Here is a 12,676-nt window from a genome sequence, read left to right on the forward strand (position 1 = left end):
ATCAATGTCAAGGACACCAACAACTTTGATGGACAATTGACCATTGCCAAACCATATTGGAAAGATGATATTAGAGAGAGTGAAATGGACAAAATACCTAGTTGCCATTTGATCTCAACCCTGAAGAATCATTCTGCTGGCCTGGTCACCCAGTCTTAATGCTTTATTTAGAAACTACTGGAAGATATATATATAGAGAGAGTGAGTGAGTGAGTGAAAGTGAAATGTGACTTTTGCTCTCATGGATGCCAAAAGAATCTATACAGCAAAGAATTCAGCTGCTGGATTGGCCACCCATCCTCCCTCTACTTTCTCCCTCTACCCTCCGTATTAGATGGACAGAGAGAGGGCAGAAGCAGCGGCGGCAGCAGCAAGCAGGCAGGCACATTATGCATAACATTTACACCAAGGGCATGGGCTCAAAACTGTCAGTGACACCAGTGGCGGTGCTAGAGAGACGAGAAAGCACGGGTAATGGCATCGGAGAAGCGGCGGAGCTTTGATGAGAGTTCAGCACTCTTCCCCAGATAAGAGGCTGCATTGGAAAGCATCACACTGGCATCGTGGCGTACCGCCTCTGCTGTCCGATAGTAACCACTCTCTGCTCGTCGCCTTATCACCTCTGGAGAGAGCGGCACCGGGAACCTGATCAGCAACAAGAAGGGAGAGGTCAGTGAGGGCAGAAAAACAAATATAATAGTTTGTTGGGTTTTTTCTGGAAACCTGTTGAGGAAGTCAGACTTGAGGGCGACCTGGTTCAGCTTCTGGTAAATTTCCGAATGGTTCTGAAGTGGGTAAGAGTCCATGCACACCATGCAGACAAAAGTATGCCCATTAATGACGTTATACAAACTCATAAAATATGAGGGAAAAGCCAAATGTCTATTAAATATTCTAGAGAGAGAGAGAGAGGATGCACATGGGGAGAAGGTAATATGACAACAGCAAGAGAGAGAGAGAGAGTGATGATGGTGGAGAGAGGCTGACATGGGAAGAAAGAAATAGGATAAGAGTGAGACCGATATGTTTAGAGGGAGAGAGAGAGAGATTGGGTTTTGATGGAAAGAGGATTCTTAAGAGAAAAGTCTTGGAGAGAAAGAGGGAGAAAGAGAGAGAGAGAGAGAGAGAGAGCAAAACGTTTTGGATTTTGGAGAGATTTTATTTTAGATGGGGGAAACAGATATAAATAGGCGAAAGATTGTGTTTTTGATTGAGAGAGAGGGTTTTGGACTGGCAGAGGGTTTGTTTAGAGAGAAAGAGAGATTTTCAGAGGAAGACAGGGCTTAACCTGTGAGAGAAGTTTTAGGTGAAAAATATTATGTATTGTACGGAGAAATTATTTGCAGAGAGGTAGAGAACGATAGTCCCTTCGATTGAGAGAGTGGGTTCAACGGCAAGAGAGAAGGTTATAGAGAGGAAAAGATTGGTGTTTTTTTATGGAAAGAGAGGGGTTGATGTCGAGAGAGTATTTTATAAAGAATAAAAGATGGCATTCGAGAGAGAAAGAGAAGGATAATGTTTTAGACGAGGGGAGGATGGGGTTTAATGGAGAGAGAAATATTCAGGGGGAGGGGAAGACCTTTAGAAGAAAGAGTATTCTAGTAAGAGAGACAAAAATAGCCGAGGGGGTTTTAAAGAGAAAGGGGAAGAATGACGAAATCACCAACATGGTGTAGCTTAGTTTCTGGAGAAGAGAAGTTAATGGCGAGTGCAAAGAAATAGAAGAGAAGAAATAGAAATGGAAGAGAAGTTAATAGAGAGAAACTACAAAGGTCTCAGGGTGAAGAAAGAGCCTATTAGAAAGAAAAAGAGAGGCATGATATTTTAGACAAGGTGGGTATTAAGTTCAATGGAGAGAGAGGGGGAGAGAAATATTCAGAGGGAGTGGAATAGTTTTAAAAGTAGATATTTCAGAAGCAAACATTGAGTGTTCTAGAGAGAGAAATACAGATCACAAACCTTGTGCAGCTTGCCAAGGCCGGCGAGGAGGGCCTGGGTGACAGCCTGCTGGAGCCGAGGGTGCTCCCAGGCAGGGGCATGCCCATCACCAGCTGATGGCGGATCGTGGAGCTCCCACGGGCTGTGCAAGTGTTGTCCAGAAGAGTCACTCTTATACTGAACCACATACCTCTCCCAGGGGCTGTCTGGAAACTCCGAACACTTCGCCCGAACAGCCACAACTCTCCCTTCCCACCATCCGCCACCTCGGCCATCTTCATCACGCCACCAGACCCGGCACTTGTCCCGGTGGGTCCAGTTGCGGGCAATGGCGGCCTCATAGCGGCTGCGCTCAACAAGAAAGTCGGGGAAGGCAAGAAGCTCCGGCAAGGTGAGAATGAAAGACTTGCCCTTTGCACCGTTACCCTCCTCCAGTAGCTCCAGGGAGAGCTTGCAGCAGCTCTCGCCAGAGCCAGCCAGCGTGGAGTACTCCACGGCTGACACTCGGCACAGCTCCACCACCCGCAACCTCCCCCCTTTCACCATCTTCCATGGCCCTTCCTCCAGACCCCTTGTCGCCTTCAGGTACTCCTCATGCCCCTATGATCGAAGTATAGATGATTTATTTAAATTTTTAATTTTTTGCCAGAAAATTATTGGAATTGATCATCTGGCATGAGATTATGTAAGACTGAATTTCCAGAATTGAGGTTTCAGTATGCAATCTTTTGTTCATAAACTTGTTGTTGTCAAGAAACTATGTGGGCATTGTGAGAAAAATATAGAACTATTTCACAGAAAATGTTTCTGAACTAAAATAGCAACGCCCACAATAATAGTTAAGATGAGGTCAGATTGAATTCTATAAATTGAAGCTAAAAAACAGGAACTGGTCTGTTCATAGTGCTCATAAACAGGAACTTTCTGTTCTCGTTCCACTAATCTGAATAAAAAGATTGAATCAAGCTCGATAACTACAGAGGACATCAACATACTTCAGTTAAGCTTAAAATATCTCATTTGCCAGGTCTAGAAATCATTTCCAAAATTAAATGTTTCTCTCCAACCAGGAAAAGCACATAAAAAGCAAAGTCTAGATCAATTGAAACGATTTCTACGCCAACGATAAACTAACAAGGCAAAAAATTAGAGCACAAAAGATGACCCAAAACAGTGTATGGGTTTCCAAAACTTTTTTATGATTTTTAACATTTTCAGATTACGACTATATAACCTAAAACCACTGAAAATATAAGACAGCGGTGGCGCACCTGTCTTAGATAGGCAACCTCGTCGCCAAGCTGAGGAATGTAGCGGTAGCCTTCTTCATGCTCAGCGAGAAGCAGCCATGACGCCTTCTTTGCTGAACCAAATGGGCGTCTCCGACCGAGGTCACTGCAGGCCCCATAACTCTCCCTCTTACTCCGGTGGGATCTCAGCCCCACCCCCGTTCTCAAACTAGACCTCCGTTGGAATCCGTTTTCCAGCTCCACCTCCTCCGCAGATCCTCGCATTGACCTGGCTCCATACCCATTCGACGAACTAGCAAGTGCCGAGTTCTCTCGGCGGCGACGAAGGCTGCGCTGGTCGCAGTCATCATCTTCCTCCTCCACTGCCGAAGGGGATTCCTCTCCGCCTCTTCTTCTTCCCCTGTGAGCGGATTTGTACTTTTTAGCATAGGGGTCTTCAGAGGAGAGACCCTTGGCATCATCCCAGTCATTGTCATCATGCTCTTGACTCTGTTCTCTTTCAATGGGTTGCCCAGCTCTGCCCGACCTAATCTTCAATTTTTTACATGATGGCTGAGCATGAGATTCTTGGTCGGTGACAATATCGACCATTTGGGCATCTTTGCCGAGCCCATTAGACACTCGAATGGGCTGGTCCACTAAGGCTGGCGTGTAGTCACTCTCTAAGGACCCTGGGGAATGCTCCTTCTCAGCTCTTGAGTTAGCAAAGGCCTCCAGAACACTTGCCGCATCCTTGTCCTCCTGCTCTTCTTCCTTTATCTTCTCTTTCTCCTCTTCTCCTCCTCCACGCACACCGTTTTCCTTCAGACTGGGGAGATCATCCATCTTCAGGCGTCTATCATCAAACCGAGGACGTTTTGTGGAGCGGGTCTTCACTTCTCCCCACTTGATTGTTCCGCTACCACTGTATCCAGACGGCTCTTCTGGCTGCTCTACTGGCTTCTCAAGTTGCCTCTGCTCTTCTCTACTTCCGTTCTCCAAGGCATATGCTGAAGTTTCCCCAGGCTCATATGATGCAGAGCAGTTTCCGTTCATCACTGGCCTGTTTTCTTCTAAGTTGCTGGTCTCTGGTGTCGTTTCCTTGCGGTCCTTGACCGAGAACTTCACCACCAGTCGTCTCACGGTTGGTTGGGCCCTCAGTTGAGAAGAAGAAGCTTTTGAAGTATCTTTGTCTCCCTGATCATGATGCCTTTCTGCCACCAGCACATCCTTCAGCTTGGCGCTCTTTGCCTGGGATTTATTCGCTGAGAAATCAGATTCATTGCCCTGGGAGTAGGAATCTTGAAGCGCCGACCCGCTTTCAGAAGTGTCGGTTTCTGAGGCAGCTTCTTCTTCCTCATCCCCCTCCGATGAAGCTTCGGTGATCTGAGAGAACAGAGAAAGGGCATTGCGTGCAGCTCGTCTCTGAGGCCGCAGTGAAACTGACTTAGAAGACTTCCTCTTGGACCTTCCCACCCTTGGCTTCCTTGTTCTCTGATTAGTATTGCCCACCACAGCTGCACCATCACGCTCATCCAAGTTTCTCCGCTTAACTCGCCTCCCAGACGATGTGGTGATCTCTTCAATCTGAGGCAAAACAAGAGAAACAAGAGTGCCCATTAAAAGATGAAAGCTTACCCTGCATTAAAACCCTTCAATGTTTACCTCTGGCCTCTGGCTCTTCCTCCTCGACCGGCGTAGACCATCCTTGGCGCCACAGACAAGCTCCTCACTGTCTTCCTGGCTGTACATTGAATCCCCGGAAGCAGCGACGCTAGCACTCTCATGATCCGCCTCACTAGAAAATTCCTCAGTGGCATCATACTCAGAGTCAGTGTCACTACTCTGGACCTCAATCTCTTGCTCCCAATCAACAGTGTCCAAGAATTCAGGGACAGGTTCGAGCAATCTCTCAGGGTCAATAAAAGGAATGTGGACAGCCACCCCACCAACGCCATCAGCCGGGCCCACAGCAAAATTCAAGGAAGGAGGGTGCCATTCAATACCCAGAGCACCCAAGCGACGACGCTGGTACATGCTCTGATAGGGCTCTGGATACGGTATTAGGCCTGGGGACAAAAAAATTCAGAAGTCGAAGATGAAGAGAAAACACAAGATGAGATCTTTATATGAGTATACTTGAATCGCAGAGGAGATCTTGCATATTACGCCGATGCGGAGGCAGTTGCGTCTCCTGTAAAACATGAAGAAAAATTGTAAAGAGATACACCAAAGATGGAAGAATTAATCAGGGGCACCAACCTGATCGAGAATATTCCCATGGGTGTCTTGAATAAGGGGCCGATAATCGCCTAGGAAAAACTGTTGAAGATGTGTTATTAATTTGGAATTATGAATTTAAGAATAAGAATTTTGCACATCAAAAGGAATAAAATATGAAGTTATCCCCATCTTCAGCTACCTGATCGTACTTAGCATCTTCCAATGAATCGCCTTGACCAGTTGCTATGACGAGTATTTGACCAACTTCGTCAGAAAGTACAATGGATGTTCCATCCCTGAATGCAGTAACAAAATATTAAAGAGATTCCGACCAAAAATAAAAAATAAAAACGTTAAGGAAAGTAAGCACCAAGGAAGTGAAATAAAGAAGATTGAACTTTATTATTCAAAAAATAATTTTTAAACTAAAGAGACTAAACATGAATCAAGAGCACTTACGGGGAGAATTTCCCATCAACAAGCTTGAAGTGTCCAGTTTCATAAATTCGAACTGGAGTTCCTTCCCAGATCTAGAAGCAACAGTTATCAATATTATCAGAAAATATCAAGTAAAAATTGCCAGAAATATGGAAAGCAAAAGGAAAGTTCTACTGATGAACTTACATCCCATATAATTGTTTTCCCATCATATCCAGCGCTCATTGCGATTCGTGGGTTGAATGGATGAACATCCAATACAAAAGTCTATGCAGAAGATGGATAATGTAATCCAGTTAGTTCAAAAAAAAGTTAGAAAAAAGAACGGTTAATATGACATTCCATAGCTAGAAAATTATAAGCATCCAATGAATACACATGCAGACTAAGTCCAGAGCAAGAAACAGTCAACTGATGTGATGGCAACAGGAAACCCAACCCAGACTAAGGCTTGAGAAAGTTGTGAAAACTGATGACACGGCATTATGCCAAGAAGAAGATAATGCAATTTCTGATGACACAATAACTTACTGATTGGCTGTGTCCCATCAAGGAATGCACTAAGCTGCCATCAGACGCATTCCACACGCATATTCTGCAGTCTACAAAATCAAACCAATTAACAGAGAGACATACTCAAATCACAAGGAACACAGCACAGCAAACAGCACTGGAGCGCATCATAGCAGCAAGTTCTAAGGCAAAACTGTCCAAAATTCTCGTCACTCTCCTTCGGTTAACCTCCGTCAGATGGAAAGAGACAATATCGAATAGGTATTGTCATCGCCATTTGTCAGTGGATACGATGGTGATGATGATGAAGAGACTGTAACCTACACTCAGTCTGTGGACAATGATGGCAATTCTTGCTCATCATCTACAAACACTGACTCCCCTATCTCTTCCTTGAGATATAACAAAATGAAAGCAAGTGACTTACCCATGATAGCAGCAAGGACGAAGCGGTTATCCAAGCTCCATATAATCATGTTAACGCCACGTGGTGTTGGTTGAAATCTTTGTCGAGGGCCTCCTCGAGGTGGCTGAGGCGGCATGGGTGGAGGAGGAACCCTAAGGTGATAAGCTCTCGTCCACCGCCCAGACTTGCCCTGTCACAATAAAAAAATGAATAAATAAATACATAGAAAATATTGATGAGAGAATTCATTTGAACTAAATACTGCAAGTGTACATGGTATCTGCGTGATCTCGGAATCCAGATAATCGCGCTGCCATCACGGGAACATGTGACGATATTATCGTGAGTAAACCTGCAAAAAAATGCATTGTGAGCTCAAGCAAATTTTTGAAGGAAGAGAGGAGAGATCACACAAAATCAGTGGCCCTCCCAGTAGTGAGGTCAAACATATAATGTGAGAAATAAATAGCATGGACAGCTCACCAAGAGTTCTTGAATTTGGGAAGATTATCTTCCTTACATGTATCAAACACAGTGGATCTCGAAATGGTAGAACATCCACTGCACAAGAACGAAATTTATGTCTTCGATAAAAAGCAATATAAAAAGAAAAAAGGCATGCACCTGAATTGGACATAGTTCACATCATTCTCATGTCCCGATAAGAGATCCATTTCATGATTTGGCTGCTTAGCATCTTCAAGGTTAACCTTACACGCATTCCAGACCTGTAGATATTCCGGTCAGTGCTTATTGCACTCATACAACTAGGAATTTGGTGAAAATTAGAACTCGGGAAGTCATAAATACCCTTGCGTAGGTGTCCGAGCTACCAGTGACAAATACGGTTCCATTTGCATTAAATGCACAACACAAAATCTGCTGCCTTTGTTGCGCAGCAGTGCTAGTCGAGGGAATGCTAGGTTTCCCTATATACCATCAATAATTTAAAATTGGCAAAACAAACCCGTTACTGAGAGAAGACTGCGGACACTTACCGACTGTAACCTCTAGAGGTTTTGGAACGTAAACTCTAGGACTTGCTTGAGAGAATCTGGCATCCCAAATTCGGCAAGTTCCATCATCCGAGGAACTAAAGGCAGAATAAGCGAGAGTATAAGTCAGACAAAAAATCCCTCTGATCTTAAATCAGAGAAAAAATAAATGCTGAAGCGAAAGCACTGGAAATGCAAAGAATAATTAAATGATTGAAGGTCGGTTGACTTAGGGAAAAATGGAAACGGGTTGCACATGAAATTTGTATGTCATTATTATAAGTTTGACTTTGCGCAGGCCTATGATAATTATGGGAAGAAAAGACTTCCATTCGCTGGTGAAATAAACTCAAAAGGAAAAATTGAAGAGGGGATGGAAGAAAAACTGACGATAATAGCTGATAAACAGCAGACGGCCGTGGACTAAAAGCAATTGCTGTTACAGCTCCAGTATGTCCTCGCAAGACAGAAATGGGAAGTCCATCTGGCATTCGCCACTGTTCAAACAAAATAAAAACAGAATCAGAGATTCTTTATGAGTATAGAAAATCCACCCCAGCCAAATGTAGGCACAGAAGACACGATGGAAAAAACTTACGATTCGGATGATGAAGTCATTTGAAGCTGAAGCCACTATCGCATTATTTGAACTAACAGCCAAGTCCGTAATGTCACCCTTGCATTGAGCAACCAGAAAAAGAATCTCATCATTATCTATATATAAGTTTATATCATAAACACAAATAAAACCTACCTCATGCCCACGACAACAAGCCAAACAAAATGCCGTCTCCATCGACCAAATTTTCACCAGACGGTCATCAGAACCCGTGATAACATGTCGCCCAGAGCGGTCAAATATTGCTTTAACAAAAACGAGTACACGGCACCATCAAAAATTCCAAGAAAATAAGTATATATTACAGAACCGAAACAAGAACATGGAAAAGGTCAAGGAAAAGTCAGCACCATAAGATGCAGTAATCCAAAAACGCAACTACGACAGGTCTAAGGACAATTTATCAGATAAGAGGAGGCCGTCGAGAGTGCCGATAATTGAACAATAAGGTGAATGTTTATCAAAATATGCTTTTATAACTCAAGAATAAGTGAAGTACACGGTTTGAAGTACTCCAGACTACAGTTCACAATCACTAACGATGATGAGTACTAGTCATTGCCTCTCATCATCATCGCTTCATTAACCATGGTCAGATGATGAGAGACGATGACAAAATCGTCATTCTCACTCAAACTATGGATGATGGCCACAACGATGATGGGTTTTTGGATGACGATGCCAGTTTCTTCACTGTCCACAAACACTACTTCAAACCCAGTTTTCAGTTCATTCAACTCTATCAAACTCAAGATTTTTCTATGGAGGCATTGGAACCATACCACAGTAAACTGCATTCTGGTGTCCTCTCAATCTTTTCTTTATTTCCATATTCTGTAGGATGGTTGACGGCTTAGCAATTGCATAGCATGCTGCACGAACTGCCGGGGCTCGATGATGCTTTGAGAAACCTCCACCCAATTCTCTCAAACATAGAGCTCGAACCTGATCGGCATGGATGTGTGGCCAACGCAAAAAAGCAGGCAAGTGATTTTCTCTCTGATTTTGGACATCTACTTGCGCTGTTTAAAGTAATATGTCATTCAAGGATGTCGAAAGATAATCAAACAACGTAAAAACTAATGAACACAGTGTCCCATACAAGATAAGAGAGAAAATTTTCCAGAACCAAGGAGCGTAGGTACATCTGACGCATTTGGGAATAAGTTTCCTCCAGCGTTACCGTGAGATGGACGAGAACAGTTCAGAAGTAACTGTTTCAAAAGTTTCACCAGATGGTCTCGCTGAATATGTGGGTACCTGAATGTTCACAATTTTCACAGGTTACGGCATTTGAAAGAGCCAGCAAACCATAAATAGATAATATTTACATATTTATCATAATATGAGAGTGAAATGAAAGAGCCAATAAACGAAGTTAATAAGGTTTTTGAAGAAAACTTTACATTCCATGGCACAGGATTACCCATATTTAACTTCAGTTCTTGTCGAAGTACCATGAAGAACCAACACAAGAAGACAAAGTAAACAACAATACAAGACTACCAATACCCCTCAAGATAATACATAAAAATCCTCCGATTTAACTTAAATAGCAATGCATCGGATATGAATGTAGATTTTTCACAAGTCCACCAGAACCACACCATAGGATAAAAAGAAAATCTTGAGTTGCACGTGTATCATTAGTTCAGGAAGCTATAAATGCACAAGAGAAAATAATACAGTTTTATTAAAAACCAAACTGTAAGAACCACAGTTTCTAAGTTAATATTCATATGCAGGAAGAAAAAAGATGACGTCACCCACCTCTTTACCAGGTTGGAGTAGCTTAAAGGGAGAGAACACCCATCATCGTTTGCACCTCCACTTGGCTCACCGCTTTTAGAATACCAAGCATGGTATCTTCTAGGAAGAAGCCGATGCTCTAGGAGCTCATTCAATAACTGAGAGTATGTTCTTCGGCATGGGCCGGTTGATAAAAAATGAATAATTAGAAAATAGACTTCTCTAAGGTCAATATCTTCATTAGCCTCAGAAGTTGGCCCAGGAGGCCTCTCAGGCTCCAAAGATTGAATTATTTCAGGCGGATTGATCGGTATATTTAGGGACACCATGTTCGAATGGGGCAAAAGTTACTTCAAAATCTGTCTGTTTCATGCCCTGGGAGAAACACAAAATAAAAATTAATACGTAATTGAAAGGATTAGAAGAAGTCGAACACGCCCCAAAAAGTCGGATTAAAAGAACTATGCAAAAATAATTTGCGAGAAAGATGGATCCAAAATAAAGAATACAGCATTTCTGAGGAATGCATATAAAAATTTAAACATTTATCATCGCTTAAATAGTGACACGGCTAAGGAAAATATACTTTCGGTTTACATCAAGCAACAATCGATCTCTTTATAAACAATAAGAAAGGTTATCCACCAGTTTCTATGTCTTTTCTAAAATTTCACAGCTTCCGTCAGAAGTCTAGGTTCATTCACACAAAATGAGAAAGGTTATGCCTGGGTCAGTTTCTGCAAGACTTTCCTATTTTCTTTGAAATTAGAAACACGCATCTCCTTCACCAACTCGTCGCAATCAAATTGGAGAAGATGCGGCCATTAACAATTCAGGACACATAATGGTTGAAATATTTTCGCATACAAGTATTCAGCTTCTGACATTTAAGTGTTAGAAAAAAATTCATTCCCAGATTTCATCCGTAAACACTATTCCAATAAATTTCATTCATCATTCTGATTCTCTACCCAAAAACCTAGTAGAAAAACATGATACCCACACGCCATTACCCCAGAACTCAGTGTCCAAAGCAGTTTTCACAGAAAGAATCACCATAAATTAGAACCACTCAGCCAAAAGGCCGCCGTAAACCCATCGCAAAAGTACAAGACGAAAGAAAAAGAAAGAAAACTAGGCAGGGGGCTAGTCTCATACAAGATTTACACAGAAGCACCAAACTAGTAAAATACCCGGGGCAACCATTAACCCAAAGTTCAGAGTTCTTAGCTATTTTCACGGGGATAATGCATCACTACTACAGAAAAAGATACCCGAATGCCATTCACCGAAAATTCAGAGTCAAGCGCAAATTCCGACAGAGAAAAGCATCGCAAAAATTAACAAAAACCCACCCAAGGCAAAAAACCACAAAACCAGAAGAACGAAAAAAAGAGAGAGAGAACTGGGGAGGGTGGCAGGCGAACCCAGGATTGATTCCGAGGCGGAAAACGCGGAAAAGAGCGTCTAGCGAAGAAGAAAACCAGGGAATGCGACCAACTCCTCACTCTTCGCGGAAAGAAAGCATTAGGGCAAGCGAGCCAAGGATTAGGCCGCGGATTGGGGAAGAGATCAATCACCTCGAAGAACACAACTCACTCGCGCGGCTTGGAAGGTACACTGCCATGGCGACGCGCCCAACTGCGGCCGAGCGGGGAGTGCGGGAGAGAGGTTGACGTTGCTGGGTTGGTCGCCATGCTTCTCGCTCCCTTCCCTTGTTTTTCCCCTCGACGATCTGAATAAAGGCTTTATCTCCAATTTCTCTGATATATTGGGTACGCACGCCACCGCCGTCTGACGTGGAGCCTGCCACGTAGGCCGATTATTATTTTTATTATTATCGGTATTTTTGTTGTTCTTGTTGCTCTTATTTTCTTTTTCAGTGCAGGCATTTATTTTTGGATTAATAGCACGGTATATCCCAAACTCACTAAGTCGTCTGCGATATATCCCGGTGTGGACGTGGAGTCCATCGTGGCTGCCAGGTTGATCTCTGGCCAGATTTTTACATGGCAGAACCCACCTGGCTGCCACGCTGGATTCCACGTCATCATCGTGATATGTCTACCTGCCAAGGTTTTAACTTAAAGAGAGAGAGAGAGGGAGAGAGAGGCGTGCTAGAGAGAGAGAGAAGGAGAGAGAGGTTCTAGAGAGAGAAAGAGAGGTGTTCTAGAGCACCTCTCTCTCTAGAACACCTCTCTTTCTCTCTCTAGAACCTGCCAAGGGTTTTCTGATAAGAGAGAGGCATTCTAGAGAGAGAGAGAGAGGGAGAGAGAGGCGTGCTATAGAGAGAGAGAAGGAGAGAGAGGTTCTAGAGAGAGAAAGAGAGGTGTTCTAGAGCACCTCTCTCTCTAGAACACCTCTCTTTCTCTCTCTAGAACACCTCTCTTTCTCTCTCTAGAACCTGCAAGGGTCTCTGATAAGAGAGAGGCATTCTAGAGAGAGAGAGAGAGAGAGAAGGAGAGAGAGGTTCTAGAGAGAGAAAGAGAGGTGTTCTAGAGCCCCTCTCTCTCTAGAACCCCTCTCTTTCTCTCTCTAGAATCTCTCTCTCCTTCTCTCTCTCTAG

At 43.3% G+C, this 12,676-nt stretch overlaps 1 protein-coding gene across 1 annotated transcript; it reads right to left on the bottom strand.

The window, feature by feature from the left end:
• Positions 1 to 214: 214 nt before the first annotated feature.
• Positions 215 to 11,849, bottom strand: LOC144700843 (uncharacterized). The gene is made up of 24 exons (XM_078572393.1): positions 11,691 to 11,849; positions 10,132 to 10,485; positions 9,464 to 9,621; positions 9,144 to 9,383; positions 8,497 to 8,606; positions 8,341 to 8,418; positions 8,133 to 8,239; positions 7,746 to 7,840; positions 7,558 to 7,676; positions 7,372 to 7,475; positions 7,231 to 7,308; positions 7,021 to 7,099; positions 6,769 to 6,937; positions 6,360 to 6,430; positions 6,015 to 6,095; positions 5,850 to 5,920; positions 5,590 to 5,686; positions 5,430 to 5,489; positions 5,307 to 5,361; positions 4,833 to 5,236; positions 3,210 to 4,754; positions 1,960 to 2,538; positions 724 to 785; positions 215 to 645 (listed from the first exon to the last, which is right to left on the bottom strand). The coding sequence occupies exons 2-24, from the start codon at positions 10,437 to 10,439 to the stop codon at positions 450 to 452; spliced, it is 4,866 nt and encodes a 1,621-aa protein (XP_078428519.1). The 5' UTR covers positions 10,440 to 10,485; positions 11,691 to 11,849; the 3' UTR covers positions 215 to 449.
• Between the last annotated feature and the right edge of the window lie 827 nt (positions 11,850 to 12,676).

The sequence above is a fragment of the Wolffia australiana genome, chromosome 3 (assembly GCF_029677425.1).
Source record: "Wolffia australiana isolate 7733 chromosome 3, ASM2967742v1".
NCBI classification, from domain to species: Eukaryota; Viridiplantae; Streptophyta; class Magnoliopsida; order Alismatales; family Araceae; genus Wolffia; species Wolffia australiana.

Bases quoted from the DNA above. Each gene is read 5' to 3' on its own strand.
- LOC144700843 (XM_078572393.1), bottom strand. From the start codon at position 10,439: ATGGTGTCCCTAAATATACCGATCAATCCGCCTGAAATAATTCAATCT. The intron at 7,677-7,745 runs GTAAGTGTCCGC...GATGGTATATAG, and splicing joins ACCTCTAGAGGTTACAGTCG to GGAAACCTAGCATTCCCTCG. The intron at 5,490-5,589 runs GTAGCTGAAGAT...CATCTTCAACAG, and splicing joins AAGATGCTAAGTACGATCAG to TTTTTCCTAGGCGATTATCG.